The following is a 20552-nucleotide window of genomic DNA, read 5'->3' as shown; positions in this document are numbered from 1 at the left end:
CAATTCATGATAAAGATGGCTTAAAAGACTTGGCAGTTTCTTTACCTTTGATTGGTATATATGGCTTTGGAATAACATTCTGGAATGGTGCTGCATGCTTTAAGTCACACACTTCTTCCTGGGTCTAAATAAAACAGAAAACATGGGACAGATGTTAGGGGTCAGTATGGACGGTTAATCAACTTCAGCTTTTAGTATTCAAATTATTCTGTCAAATGTAATGTTTTTTGAGTTATATTGTTTTGAATTAATGATGTATTACCTGGTCAGTTTCAACAGAAAACAGGCCAAATATTTTGGCCTGGTATGACCGGTTTGAATGCTAAAGGGTTAACAATTTCAGCAAAACTTTATAAAACTTGTAAATACTTTTCTCCCTCCAATCCTCTTTTCTTTCTTTCTTTTTTTTTTACTTGAAATAGGTCCATGTGAAAGCTATGGACCTAACGACCAAAGTCCCACATTTGTCTTGCAGTAATGGTTCTGCCAACATTTAAATTATAATGATGAATTCTAATTCTGCGAAAAGCCATCATGATAATAATAACAATAATAATAATAAAAATGCTGCTTACTAATGATTGCTCCACCAACATGCAGAACAGAATTGCATTCCCCACTTCACGAAAGCTCTGGAAAACTTCAGTTTTCAGATCAGGGTATTGAATCATGTCGTTTAGCTGTGCTTGGTAGTAAGCCATGACACCTAATGGAAACAGGAACAACAACAACAGAAATAATAACAATTTCTAACAGAGGCACAAGGTTTCAAATCTTAGCAGAGAGTAGAATCATTTACATTGGCCCAGTTCTTCATTGATACCAACTATTTGTACATAGGTACCCCACTGTTTATGCAATGGGCTTCCACACAGCCTCCGTCTACCAAATTCACTCCCAAACATTGGTTGGCTCAGGGCTATAGAAGACACTCATTCAAGATGCTGTAGGGTAGGATTGAACCCCAAATCATGTGGTCACAAAGGAAGCTTCTTAACAACATAGCCATGCCATCATCTGTTTTCCATGCTGGATGGTTTGACAGGATCTGGGGAGCCACGGGGCTGTGCCAAGCTCCACTGTAAATTTTAGCGTGGTTTCTATGGCTGGATGCCCTTTCTAATGCCAACCACTTTATAGAGTAACACCTTGGTTAGAGACGGGGTAGAAAAGGTTTGGTTCATGGGGAGCATCAGTATGGAGAGAAGATGAGAGACAGAAAGGATAGATGAGAAGGGGCAGGGGTGGTGAGAAGGAGGGAAATGTAGGGCTACATAAGGGTGGCTATAGTGGGTGGGACAAGATGGCATACATAAGGTGTCGAGAGTAAAAGCAGATATGTGAGGTGTTAAAGATGGAATATGGGTGAGGAGAGAGAGAAATAGGAATGAGAACAAGAGGTGATTGGTGAAATAGTATGTGGGGGGGGGGGAGGAAGGATAATGGGGGAGGAGTAATAAGTACCAATATTGCCCTCAAGTGATTAAAGGATTACAGACCCCCAGGTGATGCTATAGATAGAGGAGTGAGTGGAGGGCTAAGGGGAGTGAGATGTAGGGAATGGTTGACAGGGCAGAATGTCTACAAGCACAACCAGAATGCTTTTAGGACATCATTTTCTTTCTGCAATAGTGGCTGGGTCATCTTGAGCACAGTGAATCACCTGTCATCTCGGTTCTTTGATATCTCCTCCATTAAGCTCAGCATCTTGAGATCAGCCTCCTCTACTTTGTCTCATGTCTTCCTCGGCCTCCCTCTTCCACAGTTTCCATCCAACCTACACTTCTTTACACACACACACTCATAAGTTAGACCAATTTTATATATATATATATATATATATACATACACATACATATATATATATGGCAGATTAGTTGCAGAGATGGATAAAGAGATAGAGACCTAAAGTGAAGATGGTTGGGGTTCTAAACCATTTGACCCGGCTTACAATCAGCAAGTGCATAATCACACACAATGGATAAAAGTAGGATACTTACCAGGAGAGCCATAGTCGTACCGAAGGAGCTTGCAAACGTTTGGCATCACTTTCATCAGTGTCTTGATGTAATCCATCGTAGTACCTTTCAGCTGGAGAGAACAAATGTGGTCAAATAGTTTGGGAATTTCAGAAATGTGTCAGTTTACACGTTTCTAATGTTTCTGACCAGATCCAGCACAACTTACAACTGTCATTGAGATAGTCTGTCATTTCAAGAGCCAAGTTATAATTACTTATATTTAGAGTTTTCTTCCAATTCTTTCAACGATTTAAGATGAGGAGAGCATCATCATCATCGTCATCGTTTAATGCCCACTTTCCATGCTGGCATGGTTTGGACGGTTTGACTGAGGACTGGTGAGTCAGATGGCTGCACCAAGCTCCAATCTGGCCAAGTTTCTACAACTGGATGCCCTTCCTAATGCTAACCACTCCAAGAGTGTAGTGGGTGCCTTTACATGCCACCGGTACGAGGGCAAGTCAGGCAGTACTGGCAACGTCCATGCTCAAAAGGTGTTTTTTTTATGTGCTACCTGCATGGGAGCCAGTCTGGCAGCACTGGCAATGACCACACTCGGATCCTGTTTTTCACGTGCCAGTAAGGCGCTCTATGCAATTTCTTAGCTTGCTAAAAATATTAACCAAATCTCCCTCAAATCACACCACACAGTCTTTACTCTTTTACTCATTTCAGCCATGAGGCTGTGGTCATGCTGGAGTACCAGTGCTCCGCAACCTCTTTTCACTTGCTGTACACTTATATTCTTATGAACTAAAATATATAACTAAAAGTATAGGGAGAAAATTATGTTCAGGTTACACTGTGCATTTGACTGAGGGCTGGTGAACTAGATGGCTGCACCAGGCTTCAATCTTGATCTGGCAGAGTTTCCACAGCTGGATGCCCTTCCTAATGCCAACCACTCCGTGAGTGTAGTGGGTGCTTTTACGTGCCACCAGCACGGGGCCAGTCAGGCGGCACTAGCAATGACCATGCTCGAATCTTTTACACATTCCACCGGCACAGGTGCCAGTAAGGTGATGCTGGTAACGATCACACTCGAATGGTGTCTTTTACGTGCCACCGGCATGGCCAGATAGCCACTCTGGCAATGATCACGCTTGGATGGTGCTCTTAATACCCTACTAGCACGGGGCTCGAGTGCCAGTAATGCGACGCTGGTAACAATCACGCTCGAATGGTGCCTTTTAAGTGCCACTGGCACGGAAGCCGGTTGGCAACTCTGTCAATGATCACCCTCGTATGGTGCTCTTTGCACCCCACTAGCATGGATGCCAGTCATTGAGGGCATCTACATTCACTTTCTCTTTACATATCTACAACGGCTATCCACCTTTCTTACATCTATTACAACAGGTACATTTATTTGAGAATGGACAATGCCTGGATGAGAGTTTGGCTCACTGTAGATAAACAGACGAAGACCGGAACAACAACTTACCAAGTTACGAACAATCTTCAACAGCTCCTCTATTACAACAGCAATGCCTTGATAACCAAGTAGACGGCAGATGGAACGGAAGTGAGCAGCACCAATGAAACCATTGTACAGATTGAATATGGCACTGTACGAAGTGTTCAGAGCCTGGAAAACAAAGACAAACGTTGCATAAATGGATGGAACCACACAAGAGAAACCTGCAGAAAGACAGAAAAGATGGGTGAATGACAGAATCAACATTAGAGAAGATACCTTGTGGTATTTGATTATGTCCAGAATTCAAATCCCATCTCTGCTCACCTTTTTTGTTTTTTATAGCCCTTTAAGATCAATAAAATAAATACTAGGGTTGATATAATCAACTATTATAAATCTAGGCAGTGCTCCAGCATGGTTCAGTCCGATGACTGCAATTGAGAAAAGAATAAAAGAAAACATCCAGACGTATGCATTTATTGCCAGATCCCTCCAAAATTAACATTTGCTTGATTTAAAACATACAACGGAAGACAAACATGCTGAAAAAACCATCCCATATTAAATGTGAGAGATATTAGAACTAAGTCAAGGCAGCAAGCCGGCAGAATCGTTAGCAAGCCGGCAGAATCGTTAGCAAGCCGGCAGAATCATTAGCATGCCGGCAGAATCGTTAGCATGCCGGGCCAAATGCTGAGTGGCATTTTGTCCATCTTTACATTCTGAGTTCAAATTCTGCTGAGGTTGACTTTGCCATTCATAATTTTGGAGTTGATAAATTAAGGACTGAACTTGCTGGCCTTGTGCCAAAATTTGAAAGTGATATTAGAATTAAATCACAACTGTATAGGTGTGTGTGTGCAGTGATGAGCCGTTTTCCTTTAACACAGGATCAGACGACCAATATATTGAGAAAGAGAGAAATTAGCTTCACAACTGCATGGTTTGGGATTTGATCCCTTGAGGCATACCTTGGGCTATGAGTATTTCAAGTGTAACCTTGAACTGACCAAAGAATCTCGTAACAGGAATTGGTAGTTGGAAACTGTATGGAAGCCTGCTGTATGTGTTTGTGAGTGTACATGGGCTAGCCTTGCAATCACATGGCTTTGAGTTTAGACCCAGTGTGCTGCACCTTGGGCAAGTGTCTTCTACTATGGTCCCAGGTTGGACAATGTTTGTTTGTAAAAAAACTATAAAGTCCATCATGTGTGTGTGTGTGTGTGTGTGTTACCTTGTCTTGATATTTGTGCAGTGATTGTAAACAAAGGGACTGTTCACACACTCCTTTGTAGGCCATCTTCCATGTGGGCCTCAAAGATGAGAGGAAATATTACTTTGCTTCAAAATAGGTTAGGGTTGCCAACAAGAACATCCAGCCATAGACACACCCACGTGTGTGTGTGTGTGTGTGTGTGTGCTTGTGTCCAGTGACATGTCAAGTGATTTTTATATCAAAACCATTTGATAAATGGAGAGCAGTGAAATAAGTACTGTTTATATATATATATATAAGTTGAGCAAAATTTAGATTCAGATGAATATGGTACTTAAGTTAAAGGCACCAGAATTTTGTATGGTGTTATTCATATACATCAAATGGGGGGATTATAATCAAAATAAGCAACAAGGATGTCCAAGGTAGAGTAGTACAATTGTTTCATGCTACTTCATTTTATTAAACACTGTAAGTATTACATCAGTTTTAAAATGTCAAGCAATCTATGTGGCTGAAGATTGCTCGACATTTTAAAACTGATGTAATACTTACAGTATTTAATAAAATGAAGTAGCATGAAACAATTGTACTACTCTACCTTGGATATGTTTGTTGCTTATTTTGATTATATATATATATATATATATATATGATGATGATGATATACATTTAACCGGTAAATATAATATCCATATAACTGCTAAGAACGTTTGATGGCAGAAGCTCAGCAGAGGAATGGTGCAATGACTGGAAGCAGTAAAAGAATAGAAGACTGGACATCGACTTACCTTGGTACCCCAGACATAATGATAAGAAGGATTTGGGTTCTTATCTCTGGGGTTCTGATTAACAAATGGTAACCTGGTTTTCACAAATCTAGTAGAAAAAAAAGAAAAAAAAATATTGCTAAGACATGACAAACTACATAGCCTTGTGAGTGGATTTGGTGGACGGAAACTGAAAGAAGCCTGTTTTGTACATTTATGTGTGTGTGTGAGTGTGTTTGTGTCTCCCTTGTCTTGACACCAGTCGTTTATTTGCAATATTCTGCAAAAACCCATCAGGCCATAGGGAAATATTATTATGTTGCTTGGAAACAGAGATGAGGGTTGGTGACAGGAAGAGCATCTGGCTGTAGAAAGTATGCTTCAATAAACTCTGACCCATGCAAGCATGGAAAAGTGGACATTAAGAGATGAAGATGATAATGATGGTACCTTACACGAGACACAGTGTATATGTGTGTTTGTGTGACCATTAATGTCTACTTGTCTATGATGCCATGGATTGGATGATCCAGCAATACATCAGCTTACTTGTAAAGTCCATATTTCCCACGTCTGTCGTAATCATGTCCTTTCCAGTTCACCTTTTCTGGCTCAGTACCTTCTCTCTCACCCCATGACAACATCAAGGGCTCATGTCACATAACCACATCAGTGTGCTCAACTCACTGACACACAGCTATTGATAAACTCTGGCTTGCAATTGGCCATGATAGATTCTATGCAGGGCCAATATGATGACCACCAGCAGGTATTGTGCTGTGCCATATGCTGAACTGATGTATTAAAAACAATTTCAACCCTTTCGCAACCATATTTCAAATGAAATATACTGCCTAAGTCTTTCAATTCATTTTGAAAATAATCAAGAATTTGGGTAACTGATTTTTTTTCAAAAGCATCCACACAGGTGCCGTGTAAGAAGCTCCTGTGCTGGTGCCACATGAAAAGCACCCAGTACACTCTGTAAAGGGCTGTAGAAACCAGGCCAAAGCAGATAATGGAGCCTGGTGCAACTCTCTGGCTTGCCAGTTCGTGTGAAACTGCCCAACCGATGCCAGCATAGAAAATGGATGTTAAATGATTATGATGAATGATGGGGTGGGGGGTGATGAATTTGGGGTTTGGGGCATTAAATGAAAAAAAAAAAAGAAGCAAAATTATGATGGGCAGTTTTAATATAAAGATGCATTCTTTAAAAAAGAGGCTTTGCACAAGAGAACCAGAATCAGATGGGTTACTATTTAAAGGGTTAAATAAGAGTACCTGCTCTTAAATATTGCGTGTTAAAGACAGGCAGAAAGTACATCAGTTTCTGAGAGCAAAAAGGTGAGATAATAGAAGAGAGAGAGAGAGAGAGAGAGAGTGTGTGTGTGTGTGTGATTACCTGTTGGTGGCTGCGTTATAGCAGTAATTTGGCAAGAAATCATAGTAGAGTTCCCAAAAGACATGTAGCGTGATGCGACCGTAAGGTGCAGAAACATTGTGATTAGCCTCACGGAACATTGCATCAAAATCGTTCATTGTTAGATATTGTCGTAGAAGCTTATGAACCAGCTTGTTGCATTCAATCAACCCTTCCAGTTCCTGGGAAAAAAGAAAAAGACGAGAGATAAGGAAGTTTAATTAGACTGATTTAACATTTCAACACCAGAAGTATGAAAACCATTTGATACCGGGTTCATTAGATCGTCTGGTGGAAGCAAGCAGTAAGCCATCACACTGAATTGATATGGGCAAAAAAGAAAACTGTGAATTTGTTTGAAATCAGTAAGAAGATAAGGATAAGAAGATTTATCAGTCATGAGAATAACCTCTCATACCACCAGATCAACCCATCCTGAATGTCACTGTAAAGTGCTTTCTTATCAGACAATTCCGTTGAAAGAGCTTGTATATAGGGTTGATTTAAAATTTAGCAGACAGGCCAAGAAAGGTATAGATGAGAAACAGAGCAAACTCATTTGTCTCAGTTTCAGAAGAGCAATTCCAGTTCACTGTCAAAATATAACACATATCAAATATAAAAGAGCGGAGAAAGAAACATTACAACAAAACGTATCATCACAGCAAAGGCAACACCCTACAATGGTTGTTGGTGGTAAGTGTAACTCATGGAAAATGGAGAAACTCAAGAAAGTCATCTTCATCATCATCGTTTAATGTCTGCCTTCCATGCTAGCATGGGTGGGATGGTTTCATAAGAGCTGGCCAGGTAGAAGCCTGCACCAGGCTTCTGTGACTATTTTGGCAAGGTTTTTACAGCTGGATGCCCTTCCTAACACCAACCACTCAGCAGAGTGGACCTAGTGTTTTTTAAATGGCACAGGTGAGGTCAGTTTTGGCAAGATTTTAACAGCTGGATGCCCTTCCAAACACCAACCACTCTGCAGAGTGGACTGGGTGCTTTGGTATTTGGCAAACTATGGTTGAAAACAATGAAGAAAGTTATTTCTTCTACTGATGGATTAATTTTGCAGTTAATGAATTAAGCGGATTTAATCAGTAAATTGAAAGTATGATATATGGGATTTAGGTTAAATAATCTTCCTTTTGAGTGGTGGGCCTCACGGAGGCATGGACCGAGACCTTTGATATTATGTCATGCTTGAGAAGAAAACCCATCAAGCTGAGCAAAATCACAATCATGGCAGACACTGGTGTCACACAATTGGCACCTGTGCTGGTGGCACATAAACACATCCATTACACTCTCAGAGTGGTTGGCATTAAGAAAGGCATCCAGTCATAGAAAACCATACCTAATCAGACTGGAGTCTGGTGCAACCTTCCAGCCTGCTAAGCGGTCCTACCCATGCCAGCATGGACAACAAATGTTAAACGATGATGATGATGATGATGATGGAATGGAATGAATACTTCTTGGTGCCACCTTGGATTATATTTTATGTTTTTCCATGAAAAACGAAATTTGTTGCTTGAAGAGAATGTGGAAACATTAAACAGCAATGCAAAAGGCTTCAGTTGAGTACGTTTTATAACTATACTCTATTTCATGTACTGAGTTCTTTCTCTCCAGTTCATCATAAAAATATATCTAAGTGGAGAGGGAGAGGAGAGAAAGAAAGAGAGAGAGAGGGAGGAGAACAGATGATAAAAGATAGATAATGACAAGAGTAATAAACAAAGTTGGAGTAAAAAAACTTACCACACAGCCAGTAAGATCACCAGCTTCAAACCTAGAAATAGCTATATCAAGGGACTTTTGTAGTGATGCATTGATCCTCTGTCCAATGAGATGATTCAAATCTATTGATCTGCCAAGAATCTGTTCAAGAACAAGAAATAAAAACATTTCAATCTGGAATCATTTGATAAGAATGGCACTGCGGTTCTATTGTTGAAATGTCAGAATACTTAGAACTTGCTGACTGTTCCTAATTTGCTTTGTTGGACCCGGAGAGGAAGATGGCCTTGTGGTCTTTGAAGGTGATGTAAGGATACTCCTTCTTACACTATTTCTTTGTTTCTTTATTCATATCAAGATGGCCTGATATTTTCCCCTTCTTTAAATATCATACTCCTACAACATACTCCTTACACTGTAGTGCAGTGTCCCAGGCCTTTTTTGCACATGTAACAAAACCCAATAAAGTGCATGATATACAATTTAATTATCACACAAATAATACATAAACATTGCAGGTTGTGATGCCAAAACACTGCAGACTGTGAGAGCCAATAAAACAGAAACAAAGCTAAAAGATTTATTCCTTCTATGCTGTCTGGTACCAAATGTTCCATAGTTTGGGGACACTTGTAGTAGCACCTTTTTTTTTAATATCACCTGGCTATGTTATTCCAAATGATGCTGAACAGGCCTATCCAGCCTAAGTGAATTAGCTAAAATAAACATGATGATGATGGAGGCAGGTGAAAAGGTACTTCTGTCTACTGAAAGTGTGAATTCTCTAGTAATATATTTCAAACTGTGGAAAGCATGTGCCCTGGTGGCACTGTGAAACGGCAACTAATACATTTAGTTTATTCTTATTCTAGCTGTAGGTAAGATTTTGGTCCTTAATCAGTTGAAGGGAGATCAGAAGCATTTAATAGAAAAACAGATTTAACCTTCCGGCATTCAAACTAGCCATGTCCAACCCTAATATTCTACTTGCTTTATGTTCAAATGGACCAGATCCAGCCTCTCACACCTACTACACAATGCCATTCTAAAAATAAAGTAATCGCATTATCAAACACTTGAAGCTACAAGATGTTTCATGATTAATTAAAAATAAAATAATGTGAATGAATAAGCATTGGATTTGATGGAGTGAGTTGAATGCTGAAGGGTTTCACCTTTGGATTTTCCATGTGAAAATCTTGATTAGAGATAAAAGATTTGTTTTTGTGGGCAAAAGATCAAAACAAAGAAACCAACTCCACTTACCTGTACATGTCTTTGTTTTAGTAGAGTCGTATAGCGATTGGCTACAGGGAAAGAAATTTTTGCCCCCACACTAGCGCATTCTGTTCGGAAACGTTTGTCCAACATAATACTGGAAATAGAATAATAAATGCAAAGAGACTTGAATATTAAGAAGACAAAAATACTCATCACCATTATCATCTTTGTTTTCTCTTACACACTACCAACGAGATTTATAGATGATCTTCATTCGCTCTTCTCTGTCTCTTAATACACACACACACACGTGTATATGTATATATATATACACACACATAAATACATATATACACACACACACACACACATTATATAAGTCCCTTGGATTGTAGGGTGATATGCCGTGCTTGAGGAGACCTATTGAGTCAAGTACATCAAAATCAAATCAAATCACATTCCAATGGAAACTGTAGCTGTAATCCCTGTGCTGGTGGCACGTAAAAAGCACCATCTGATCGTGGTCGATGCCAGACCCCTCGGACCCCTGTAATGGTGGCACGTAAAAAGCACCACCCAAACGTGGCCAATGCCAGTGCCGCCTTGACTGGCTTCTGTACCAGTGGCACATAAAAAGCACCATCCGATTGCGGTTGATGCCAGTCCCCTCCGGCCCCCGTGCTGGTGGCACATAAAAGAGCACTCACTACACTCTTGAGTGGTTGGCATTAGGAAGGGCATCCAGCTGTAGAAACACTGCCAGATCAGACTGGAACCTGGTGCAGCCTTCTGGCTTCAAAGACCCCAGTCGAACCGTCAAACCAATGCCAGCATGGAAAATGGACATCAAACAACAATGATGATGATGACACACACATACATACATGCACACACATATATGTCAATACACGCAAACGGGAATGCGTGTGATGTGATGTATATTTGAATAAGAGGAGAAAGAATTAAAAATACAAGACAGCAAAAGAGAAATAGCAACTCACCTTCCAGCTAAATGCTTATAGTAAGCGAATATTTGATCAGTAAGTTTGTATACAAATTGATCAAAACATAAATTCACCTGAAAAGGGAAGAAAAAAGACAGAAAATTAGTTTATCGGTTACCTTAGTCTTGTAAGATTTATTTCACTCGTCACCACGTCACAACTATTGGGTCACAGATGGACTGTCTCTCTTTTTGCCTCATCTACTGCAATGGTCCCTCTTACTCTCAATAAACTACTTACATAATACATCCTCCTCTCATCCTTCCTGCAGCTCAATTCCCGAATCCTACATTAAAACTTTGACCAATCCTTCTTCCTCAACAACAGCACCCTCTGAAATTGCCAATCTGAACATTAACTGTATCAATCATCAACTATCTATAGTGACCTTTAAAGGTCACAGGAGCTGTCATTCCTATTCTTCACCTCTCATTAACCTCCAAAACCATTTTTCTTTAACCCTTCTGGGGGAATATTTCTAATGTAGAACACTATGTTTTTCAGTTAATTATGAAAATAATCAACAAATTAGAGGTGTTCAGTAAAATAACTAGCATGTTGAGCTCGTTAACCTGGAATGTTTTAATTTAAATATGAAACAGTTTTGCTGAATTAGAATGAACAACAACACCTACATAACAACAAGGGAACCATGACATAGTCATTTGAACTGCTAGAAATAGCAACAACAACTTCTAAAAAGGCTGATATGATTAACAATAACTAAAATAGCTAAGAAGCTGTTTTATACATGAAAGAGTAAAGCAGTGGTTCACTGACCTCAGCTTCGATTTCATCATAGAGAAATTGCTTCCTGAACTTGGTGAGTGCATAATGTGCACAATCATTGTAGAGATCAAGAGGGTAGAGAACATATCTGAAAGAGAGAGAGAAGAATGTAATGGTAAGGAGAGTTGGCCAACTCATGTAAATATGCGAAAATGAATACAAAATGGGAACGAAGCGAGCGGAGAAACCTTCAAACCAAATTCTATGAAGTGAAGAAATAACTGATCTCAATATATAAAACAGAGCAAATTGATGTTTAATTTTAAATATCAATGTCTGTACTTTCAGGTGTATTTCTTGTATTATGTTAGAATGCATTATTTGAACACTCAGAAGCATAGATTACTGTATCTATTACACAAAGACATTTCAGGAGATGAACTGGAACATATATGATGATGATGATGATGAGATCCAGAGATTCTTGACTTAAAACACACCCTACTTCCTCCCATTTAATTTTCTCTGTAAGTTTGATCTATTTACATATCTGTACTTAAATTATTCATCGTCTGAAAATCTTCACTCCTTGCTTTCTTCCCGTTTGCACACACACACACACACACATATATTTCATATAGCAAACCTAAGATGTTATATTTAATTTGTTAAGTTGCATAACTGCCTCTCTTTCTCTCTCTATATATATATATGACAGAGAAAGAGAGAGAAAATGGTGTGGTAAATAAATTACAAGAGGTCCCTAAGTTAATTCATGGGGCATAAACCCAGTGGGATTTTATAACTAACTAGACCACAAGCTGTGCGTCTTGTAAAGGTGACAAACAACTGGCAAATACCAGGACAGTCGGTTGATTCGTTTAGAGTTACCTCCCTTGCTCAGTTTCCTCTGTATCCTGTTTTTAATATCAGATCATCATCATCATCGTTGTTTAATGTCCGTTTTCCATGCTGACATGGGTTGTACAGTTTGATGAGGGCTGCACCAGGCTCCAGTTTCTACAGCTGGATGCCTTTCCTATTACCAACCACCCCGAGAGTGTAATGGGTGCTTTTCTACATGTCACAGGCGGGGCCAGAAGAGGCTGGTATTGACCATGATTGGATGGTGCTTTTTACACACCACTGGCATGGAAGCCAGTCAAGATGGCGTTGGCATCAGCCACGTTCGGATGGTACTTTTTACATGCCACCAGCACGGGGATCACAACTACAATTTCTATTTGATTGTGATTTATTTTGATTTAGATTTTACTTGACTGAATAGGTCCCCTCAGGCATGGCATGTCACCCTCCGATCCAAGGTACTTTTGAGTGGGCTGGTTATGCAATGTTGACCAATTTTGCAATCCTGGAAAACTTATATTTTCCACAAATGCTTTGTAATGTCTTTGAAAAAAATATGTTTAATACTTTTTTTTGAACTTTATTAAAACATGCTGTCGTTTTAGTGTATTTCCTTTAGTTTGGAGTAGTTTTCAGAAAACTAGCTACTAAAACATTTCTTACCCTAAAGCATACCATATTGATTAGGGTAAACCACGTTAAGAAAAGTTCATACAATGAATGATATAAAAAAGATTGGGATGGATAACGTAGTCTTAGATGCCACTCAAATCCTGGAGGATTAGAACTGGAACAGCCAATCGTATATCTTCTGTCATAGCAGCAACAACAGACTTTATCCGATTGGATGATTTAGATTGACAGCTTTAGTCAGTACTGTGTATTGGCCATTGAAGATACTAAGCGAATATGGTAAGAGAAAATCCTGTTGTCAACAACTTCTAGAAACAAACATTGATACCAGGTTGTCATGGCTGTACAATAATTTAACAAGCATAGTAGACAAGAATGAACGACTCACTCCATCATGGAAGCTTCCTTTGTCTCTAAAATATGATCCGTAAGCACCCATGGCATGGACATCTCAATGGGAAACTGAAAAAAAAAGGAAAGAAAACAATAAATTGACTGAAGAAGAGACTTCACAGAACAAAGTTTGCATTAAAGAAAGGTTTGAAGAATTAAATACTATAACGCTTATATTAAAGAACTCTCATTACAAGATAAGACGTTACTTAATGGAGGATATATTAAATATACTTGATTCCTTCACTGAGCATAAAATATGTATAATTCACAGAAAGTCATAATGTTAAGCATCTAAAATCATTAAAGCTGATCAAAAACTTATCTATGGTATTTTTTGGCATATGACTTGAATATTTCAACCCCAAAAGGTGGGTTGACTTATAAAGGAAGATCAAAAATTCCACATGAAATGGTGCAGCAAGATTTGGAAAGACAGTGATGATGTTTGAATGTTCAAACTATATACTTCATAGACTTTTTTTTTTTTTTACATGCCGCCTGCACAGGAGCCAGTCCAGTGGCATGGGCAACGACCTCGCTCGAATGTTTTTCAGGTGCCACCAGAACAAGTGCCAGTAAGGCGACGCTGATAACGATCACACTCAAATGGTGATTTTACGTGCCACCGGCACAGAAGCCAGTCAGCTGCTCTGGCAACGATTACGCTCGGATGGTGCTCCACTAGCATGGATGCCAGTCATCGAATTTGATTTCGATTTCACTTGCCTCACCAGATGCCAGAAAATATGGTATTTGATACAAGCTGAAATACATGAAGAATTTATTCCAAACTTAATGGTACTGGTTCTATGAAGCAGTCCAAACCAGCCATCTAGACTCAATAAGAGTCATTCAAGTTTATTTAGAGACAGTCCAAACCATGAACAGACAATTTTCCATACCCTTCCCAAACAGTGTTTCTATGGTTTCGTAACAATTAATATACTGAATGTTTATTTACTGTTTTGCTAACGTTTAAATTTTGGTAAACTTGAACCAAATGTTTTAAAAATTGCTCCACTGAGTGACTTATTTCTCCATGTCAAAATAACTTCAGTTTCACCTTCCAGGTTACATTATTTTACTTAAGTGAGGAGAAGAAAACAATTATCGTTACGGATCAATCAGTGTTGATCTGGTGTTAAAGAAAAGCAACAGCAAAGGGGTTCGATTTACCTGAATACGTTTTCCCATCGTCATTTCAAGGAAGAATTCTCGATACCACATCTGTGACAAATCACAGCAATTTTGCAAAGATTCTGTTGAAAAATTGAAAACAATTTTCAATAATCAGTGTCTATCCTTACCATCAATAATCTACATAAAGGTGTGTGCATGGTGCAAGTGTGTGTGTGCTTATGGTGCAAACATATGCATGTACATCTGTTGTATGCCTCTGCCTGAACATTCATGCAAATGTGAGAATGCAATCTATACATTTTGGGAGTTCTCTCCCTTGTTCTTCTTATTAAAGTTGTCACTGAATTTATTATAATTACAACTGATTATTTTAAATGTTCACTTTACACTTGAAGTGCAATAAACCTGTAAAAGTTAACAGAAGGTAACCTTGAGAAATTTTTCAATGTCAATATTTTAATTGGTGAATAATTTTGCATTAAAACTACATCAGTGGTTTTGCACTCTAAGAAGCTGTGAATGGACAATATGTTGATAAAGAGGTCTAATAAGACTGGAGTTGTCATTATAGCTGTCAAATACAGACTCACACTTTCCCTGTATATATATCCATTTATTTTTGTCCATGATTTCTCCCCCTTGATCCTTTCTGAGAAGACTTGTCATTAACAATCAGGACATTATTTCTCAGCACGGATGTAATTTCAACTGATTTAAAATTATTTTGGGATCACCCCCATCACCATTTTGCTACAATATCTCTTATAAAATACACTGGGTGCTTTTTTTTGTGCTACTGGCACTACTAAGGTCACTGTGAGACTCACAAGTCTATGAGACCAGAGGAGGGGCATCTTTATGGTAAATGGGAGTTGGGGTTAAGGTACAAGACAGAAGGGGTTGCACAGAGCAGGTTCTTGTTGCAAAGGAGCTACATGGGCTACTCACATGTAGCAGAGAGAATGAATCAGAAGCATCTCCAAACAGCTAAATTGTAGGGATGATGTGTCCAGGTGGCATCTTAAGGTATGAGGTAACTGTGTGTGCATATGTATGTGTGTGTGTGTGTGTATATATATATATATATATATATATATATATATAAGGAGAGTTTACGAAAAAAACAAAAGATGAAGATAGGTGGTGTACAAAACAAACTGATGCATTAGTATAACGCTCAGGAATAGAAAAAGTATTTTACGTTTCGAGCCTACGCTCTTCTACAGAAAGGGACACAGAATAAGGAAGAGAAAAAAATGTGTGTAGTGGCTAACGATCTATCATGGCGACTGATAGATCAACTGAAATATATATATATATAGGTGTGTTTATATACATGTATGCAGAGACAGAGAAGGTGTGCAATGTGTGTTAGTTTCAAATGTTGGAAGACAAGAAATGTAAGTGGTTACCATTGAAATTAATTTGGTATGTCCAGAAAAAGGAGGCCTTGTGGAAGTTATCGATGTTCATTAAATGGTGGTAATCTATATCTTTTCGCAATGTTCTTTTACCACCACTTTTTTCTGCAATCAACGACTCCAACATGGTGCGTACCATGTACAGCTGAAACAAGAGGGAAACAAACGCTACATGAGAGGACATGTCAAAGATTTTAGCTTCATGTTTGTTTCAGAGTAAAATACAGGAAGATGTGGTAATGCAGAATATGCATACAAGAGATTCTGATATTTTTTATAAATGTAAAAAGAGTTGGTGCTGTTATTATAAAGCCCCTGGTCAATAGCTAAACTATGGCCATTTTTCCTTTCTTTCTTTTTTTTTTTTGTCAGAAACAAGCAAGCATGGTTTTGCAGATAGAGATTGTTTCATAACCGAATAGTCTGAGGCTCTATCTTACTGGGACCTTAAGCAAGTGTCTTATATTATAGCCTTGGGCCAAGCAGCGTAATGTCTTGTGGGAGAAACTGATAGACAGAGACTGTATGAAAGCCCTTCTCACACACACACCTCAATGTGTGTGTGTGAATGTTTACATTTTGTATCTTCGCATGACATCGTGTGAGGCGTTTGGGAGATCCTCACAGAAATTCCAAACAATAATTATCAATGTTGACCGACATGGAGCCAAGAAGAATAAGTCAAAATCACATCAGCTGTGTCTTATTGGTTATGTACAGTGGAACACTGAAACATAATTTTACATTTGTAATGGTTGCTGAAGTGATACAATTCAAGATCACGGTTTTGGTGTGAACATTCTAGTAAAGCGGGAAAAGTAATTCTTGAGAAACTATTGAAAAAAATGAAACATCATTTTGATAACATTCTTGAGATTAGGATTGAGAAAAATGAAACATCCTGACAAACCTGGGTACTTGATGGGGCCACGTTCCGACGAGGTATTTTTATTTCAAATCCACTCTCAGGGTCTTTTTTACCCCGAAGCGCTGGGTCATCCTGAGGTTCCTTGCCCTTTAACCAATCTGCACATGTGTCTCTCACAGACATGATGATCCTGGAAAGATAGCAGCAATACTTTGGCTTACAAAAACCGTTCCTCTAAAAACTGAGGTGGGAATCTATAGGTCAAAGTTCAAACGCTTGTCACAGATACTGTCTCATATATAACAAGATTCTCTCTTTCACACACACATTTAAGAGCATTGAAGCATGGAGCAAGGTGCTTCATATACCTGGCCAGCAATCCACTTAGAATTTCTATTTCTGGCATTTGATCTTGGTTATGCCTTATTCCAGCTTTTATTACGATTTGACTGAGACACAGTATAAGGGGAAAAAATCATCAGCCATGGACTAAGAACCAAAATAAAGATCACAGGCATTTTCAGTTCTCAAATATACAAACATGCACACACTCACACATATATTTACAACAACCTATGCACATAGACCAATGGATTAATAAAATTGCAACTAACTTTGTGAATGAAAGGGGTTTGAAATACTCACATCTTAATGACATCACTTTTTTTCTTAACAGCCTTGCGGAGAATGTCTCGCAGCCGAAGCTGCACAAAATCTTGAAGTTCGGCAAATATGTGTCTGCGGATGGCATCCATAAAGACAGACTCCATACGAGACATAAGTAACTGGAGACCTTTTATCATAGCGATCACTTCAATGAGGGCAAACTTCTCATTGCTACTGTAGTTATACCGAGTTGACTGGAACACAGCAAGAGGGTCGAGATGAAGCAGAAGAAATGGTATTGGAAATATTAAGATGGTACAAAATTTTTAAAAAAGCAGGAAAAATGTATTAGTGTATGGGGTGAAGGTGGTTTGTTTAGTCAACTTGAGCTATTGTAAGTGGGGAGGAAGCTCAGTGCCTAATGACACTAGAGGTGATTGGTGCTACCAAAATACTAAAATTTGTGTAAAAAATGTTTGTCTGCCCTGAGGAGAGATGAATTTTGGAAAAGACAGCTGCTTTAAGGAAAGGGGATTTTGTATAATGCTGGTTGAAAATCAAAACAAAGAATGATTGCTGTGGACTTTTGTAGGTTGTCTCATAAATTTTAACTTGGTATCATAAACAAATGAGTGGCTGAATTTAATGTATTTGATGGTCAATTTAAATCGTTAGAGGTTGAAATTTGAGATATAGAGAGGCTTAAGTAGTTAGAGTAATTGACTACCAGCTCATGCGAAATCTAGCACAGACATCTAGTAGCATATATAGTAATTTTCAAATTTTAAGGAGTTTGAGAGAAGATCACATGGACAAGTAGAAAGAGCTTCGGTGAGATGCAATTCCAGAGAAAAAGGACCTTTCAGTAAATGGAAGGTATTGGTGGATAGGTCAATAATTAAATGAAAACAGATGAAAATGTGTATTTAAACTGTATTTTCTAAATTTGAAAAAACAAAAAATGTATTTTATGTCTTGCAATGAAATAATTTTAACTCCAGTATAAGAAATAATATAAACCTCAATCTTTGTTTCAATACATACTCAGTGATTAATATGCTTGAGCAGGAATTTCAACTTGCATGTCTAGCTTTCTCCTTAAAAATAAAACATCTGCATACATAAAATTGACAGCCAGAATATGCAAATGTACTTCACGCAGATACGGATGGATTGCAATTCCTTACACATACACATAAAATAAAACTGAAAAGATGAGGCTGGAAGAAGTGACTTACTCTTTCATATTCTTCAGCATCAGGTGGACAGCTTGGACTTTGATGAGGATCAGTTGGGTGAAGCAACTTCCAGGAATACTGAAATGTGGTGGGGAAGGTGTAAAGTTAACATAACATTTGACACGGGAGCTTTTATGCGGTAGCTCAACCTGCCCAAAACAATAATTAAAACTCCTTAGCACTTTTGAAAAGGGAACGACATATCAAATGTGGCCCTACAAGCAATGTGTGAGAGAAGGAGGAATTTGATTATGAATAGAATGCCCAAAGTTTATCCAATCAACTTAAGACTAAGCAACAATTACATATTAGCCCAAGTGTATTTGTAGTGAGCAGCAAGCAAGTCGTAAAAGGCGGCAATATGACGTAATGGTCATGTTGCCTGAACAAGTATAATTGTTGGTTTCCAATTGGTTAAAATTACTGCCCATATTTGAATTCTAAACTTTCGTCAAAGAGAATTCTTTCATGAAGTACGGTTCTTAGAATTCAGGTATGAGCAGTTATAGAAACCCTGATTTTGGGGAAATTAATCAGTGACCGTTGGTTGTTACTAAACTCCACGACACTCACTCCTTCGAGGTATTGGCTATTTTAATGCCATGTCTATTACTTAAATTCAACAAGACTTATTTGAATTGTTGTGTAAACTCTGACAGTTTAGTATGAAGGAATTAGGTAGTAATAAATTTATGTTGTAAATCTCTGCGACAAATTGCCTTAATTCTAAATGTACTGTAAATATTAAAGGTACATAAATAAACTAATGTAGTAAATATTTTCTCTTTCTTCACTTCTTCCCAACCTGTTAATGAAATTTATTTCTGCAATTACGAAACTGTTTTTTATAGCAGTGAAAAAGAACACAAACTCATTTATCTTCAACATGTTCACATGTCTGTTTAAGCGTGTTGATGTATGTTTTCACTACGGCATTTATGTAGCTTGAGTTAGGATTTATGTATAGTGATAATACTTATAATTAAGTTAAAAGTGTCGGGTTTATCAATATAGATTCCTACTCAAGAAATTAAAAACATTCATCAACAATTGCAAGTCGAAACCATATAAATACCATAATAAAAGTAGTGCTACCCAATCGGACATTATATATTCATTCCTTACAACATCTACCCTTTATACACTCTTCAAATGAATGCAGGCATTGTAACTGATGAAAGAAAAAAAAAACTAGAAACTAATCTTTCAATAAGTGCGACTTTGATCACAAGTGAAAGAAAGATAAATGAAGTTGGATTTAAGAATGTGAGACTTACCAATTCCATAACAAGCTGTGTCCAGGCTGACAAGAGACGTAAACCTTTCAAAGCCAAATCACTTAGTTCTTTATTTTCGACATCTGAACGGAAATTCTCTCTTGTAGTTGTAATTGCCTAAAAAAGGTAAGAGCATAAATACCAATTCTTCTATTGCACACAGTAGAGATGACTAAAGCTTCAAATAATTGCACAGTATATACTGTTGTACAGTGTGCATGTAGAATATGCAAAACACATTGTATAACACAATCAATTAACAATCCTTTTGTGAGTAAGAGTACCATTTATGCACACTGGAGTCTCTAGTTTAGTCAAGTCCTCGTTAGTAGTGATTACAGACCCCCCCACCCCAGAGTCTTTCTGTAGACATGGTCTCTGATGAGTTGTCCCAAATAAGAATGAAACAAACCAGCTTCCTTTTTTCCACCCCATTCATGGACAAATTGTTTAAACATTTATTTAATCTAATATGCTTCCCTGCACGCTGCAGCAATAGTTAAAACCAGTACTGCTTAGAAACCATGTAAATATTCTATTGAACATCCACAACATATTG

General features: G+C 38.2%; 1 protein-coding gene across 5 annotated transcripts in view; it reads right to left on the bottom strand.

Moving 5' to 3' along the window:
• Positions 1 to 20552, bottom strand: part of LOC115218691 (cytoplasmic FMR1-interacting protein) — a 72764-nt gene that overhangs the window by 8739 nt on the left and 43473 nt on the right. For all 5 annotated transcript variants that reach the window (XM_036508515.1, XM_029788624.2, XM_036508516.1 and 2 more), the window contains exons 9-25: positions 19994 to 20110; positions 18717 to 18794; positions 17518 to 17732; positions 16915 to 17062; positions 15996 to 16149; positions 14620 to 14702; positions 13436 to 13509; positions 11599 to 11695; positions 10816 to 10892; positions 9860 to 9968; positions 8615 to 8734; positions 6833 to 7032; positions 5449 to 5536; positions 3466 to 3609; positions 2001 to 2091; positions 576 to 706; positions 46 to 124 (exon numbers count right to left, since the gene is read on the bottom strand). In XM_036508515.1, coding sequence (XP_036364408.1) covers positions 46 to 124; positions 576 to 706; positions 2001 to 2091; positions 3466 to 3609; positions 5449 to 5536; positions 6833 to 7032; positions 8615 to 8734; positions 9860 to 9968; positions 10816 to 10892; positions 11599 to 11695; positions 13436 to 13509; positions 14620 to 14702; positions 15996 to 16149; positions 16915 to 17062; positions 17518 to 17732; positions 18717 to 18794; positions 19994 to 20110 — 2005 coding nt within the window. The remainder of the gene's footprint in view (positions 1 to 45; positions 125 to 575; positions 707 to 2000; positions 2092 to 3465; positions 3610 to 5448; positions 5537 to 6832; positions 7033 to 8614; positions 8735 to 9859; positions 9969 to 10815; positions 10893 to 11598; positions 11696 to 13435; positions 13510 to 14619; positions 14703 to 15995; positions 16150 to 16914; positions 17063 to 17517; positions 17733 to 18716; positions 18795 to 19993; positions 20111 to 20552) is intronic.

Source organism: Octopus sinensis, linkage group LG13 (genome assembly GCF_006345805.1).
Source record: "Octopus sinensis linkage group LG13, ASM634580v1, whole genome shotgun sequence".
Taxonomy (NCBI): domain Eukaryota; kingdom Metazoa; phylum Mollusca; class Cephalopoda; order Octopoda; family Octopodidae; genus Octopus; species Octopus sinensis.
This window is presented reverse-complemented; position numbering and strand designations above follow the sequence as displayed.